The sequence below is a fragment of the Leguminivora glycinivorella genome, chromosome 2, assembly GCF_023078275.1.
Source record: "Leguminivora glycinivorella isolate SPB_JAAS2020 chromosome 2, LegGlyc_1.1, whole genome shotgun sequence".
Taxonomy (NCBI): domain Eukaryota; kingdom Metazoa; phylum Arthropoda; class Insecta; order Lepidoptera; family Tortricidae; genus Leguminivora; species Leguminivora glycinivorella.
Window position 1 is genome coordinate 16,857,059 of NC_062972.1, and position 2,263 is coordinate 16,859,321.

General features: G+C 37.2%; 1 protein-coding gene across 1 annotated transcript; it reads right to left on the reverse strand.

The window, feature by feature from the left end:
- Window positions 1-697: 697 nt before the first annotated feature.
- Window positions 698-2,043, reverse strand: LOC125239663 (serine protease inhibitor 77Ba-like). Its single transcript, XM_048147308.1, has one exon. It carries the CDS (start codon window positions 1,912-1,914, stop codon window positions 718-720), a length of 1,197 nt encoding a protein of 398 aa, XP_048003265.1. The 5' UTR covers window positions 1,915-2,043; the 3' UTR covers window positions 698-717.
- Between the last annotated feature and the right edge of the window lie 220 nt (window positions 2,044-2,263).

Here is a 2,263-nt window from a genome sequence, read left to right on the forward strand (position 1 = left end):
CTACCTGCACGAATAATATAAAACATACAATAGATATCGGCATAAATACTTTTAGCACTGTTCATCTTCTTTATACTTTGAATTTAAATTAATAAGTTTTACGATAACGTCTGACCCCGCAACCACTTATATTATAAAACTATATCTGATGACGGTGACAGATAAGATAATGCTTAGTATTGAATCCAAATATACAAAAATGATATTTAATTCCTGACCACTAGGTGACAAGTAACAGGTAGGTGTAAGGTGAAAGTCATTAATGCATAATATTTAAAGTATTATTTTAAAATCCTGTCGGAATTTTAGGGTTCTTTAATCAAAATTATAATATGTCACAACCATTTTAGTTACTTGGAAAGTATAATTGGTTAATTTCGTACACTATTAATAAATTAATACATTAAAATCAAATAAACTAAATTATAAACATCCAGTATAAACATCCCAAACCCTCATTTCTCCAAAAAAAAACGTAAATGGGATATAAATATATAAATCTTTGAGCCCTGAACCCTGCGTAAAGACGTAGGTAAATATCGACTTGGCCTATTTTTAGAATAGGTAATGGATTCAAAGATACCTGCAGGAGGGGCTAGCTATCTGTGTTATATGTTTACTGTGCATTTTATAAATGAATTATTACACCGTTCTCACACACTCAACTTCTCCAGTTTCTCAACGAATAAAAACACAATTATCCTAAAATAATTTAATTCACACAACAGCAGGGTCACTATACACGCCGGCAAATAAGATTACGTTTGATTTTCTATGTGTGATCAAGAAAACAAACTCTTTGTTAGCCTCAAACCGCTGGGAAAGAAACCGATTCTCTAACCCAACCACTGTAGCTGCAGCTGCAACCGTACCTTCTTCTCTTACGTCTATTTCTACATTTTGAATTGTTTTAGACACAAACAAGGGACTGTCAGAAATACCAGGCAACTGTGCCTTCTCACTGTCGAAAATTGTATGAATACCAGTGTATTTCAAAGCTGGAATCAAATCAATTTGCGAAGATATTTTGAAACGAGGAATAAACACATCAATTTCCGGTCGTTTATCGTCTCGTTTGAAGTCCATTATCCAGTCCAAAGGAGATGAGACTAAATTGCTAAGTAGTGTTTTTAGTGGCATACCTTCAAAAGGTAACAGTATCAACATTGAAAATTCTTCATTTTTCCCATATGTCATTTCGAGGACCTGTGCACCTATTGAATTTGAGTCTCCTACATTGTGAGATGCTTTGTGAAACATCATGTTTACTCGTCCAATTGTTTTCCCTTGGCCATTGTAGAAATCTTCTTCTCTAGTTGCAGTCGGGTCGAAAGGATGTGTCCAATTTGCTCTGAAGTACAAGGCATCAACTATCAACAATCTTAAATCTCTAAGAAATTCTTCTTTCACTGCATTTCTTATTTGTCCCTCTGTAGCCACACAAATATAGTAATTTATATCATCTGCCAGTCTAGTAGTGTTTGTAATATCAACGGAATATACACCTGTTCTGTACATGTTAGCTGCTTGACAAAACTCCTGGTGTATATCTAATGAGCATTCAGGGAACAAAGCGGCTTGTTTGTGAATCACTAGATCAGGATCGTTGCTTCTTAAAATGCCATCCGCCGCTATATGTAATTCTTGAGTTGCCCTCAAGTCCTGAGGTAACTGTAGTTCCTTCATAAGTTCTTGGAAGGTGTCTCCTGCTGATCCTTCAGCAAGTAGCGAGAAGACGCTCCATACTGATAATGGAGAAACTGCAAAGTTATGCCGCCCAAAGTTTTCTTGGAAAGCATATGCGTTGTCTAGAAGTCTGAGAGCGAATTGATTGATGGGTGCGAAGTCGACGCGATCGTCGACCGGAGCGGTGACCACCAGGCTCGTGCACGCGGCTATTATGACCTTCCACATTTCGCGCGGCTTAACGCCACGATGCTTACTGCAATACTGTTAGGCCGTACGCGATTCTATCAATTTGAATGGGAGGTTTCTCACGTGCGGCGCCCACAATGAATATCGTTTAAGTGGTTAGGCAATACAATGTGTGTGATTTAAGAGTACTATTTATACGATGCCTATCGGGACGCGCTTGTTTCGAAATTCTAGCGATGTAAAGGTATTTTAAAAGTCTATTTGTTATCGATTGTCTACGTCACATTAAATCGGACGTCAGTTGCGTCCCCTATACCTGTTTTCTTTGTATAAATGTTTGGCTTTGACATGTCACTGAATTTTTAATCAGCTTTATTAAATGTAATAG

What these genes read in the sequence shown, in the direction of transcription:
- LOC125239663 (XM_048147308.1), bottom strand. Translation starts at nt 1,914, where the DNA reads ATGTGGAAGGTCATAATAGCCGCGTGCACGAGCCTGGTGGTCACCGCT.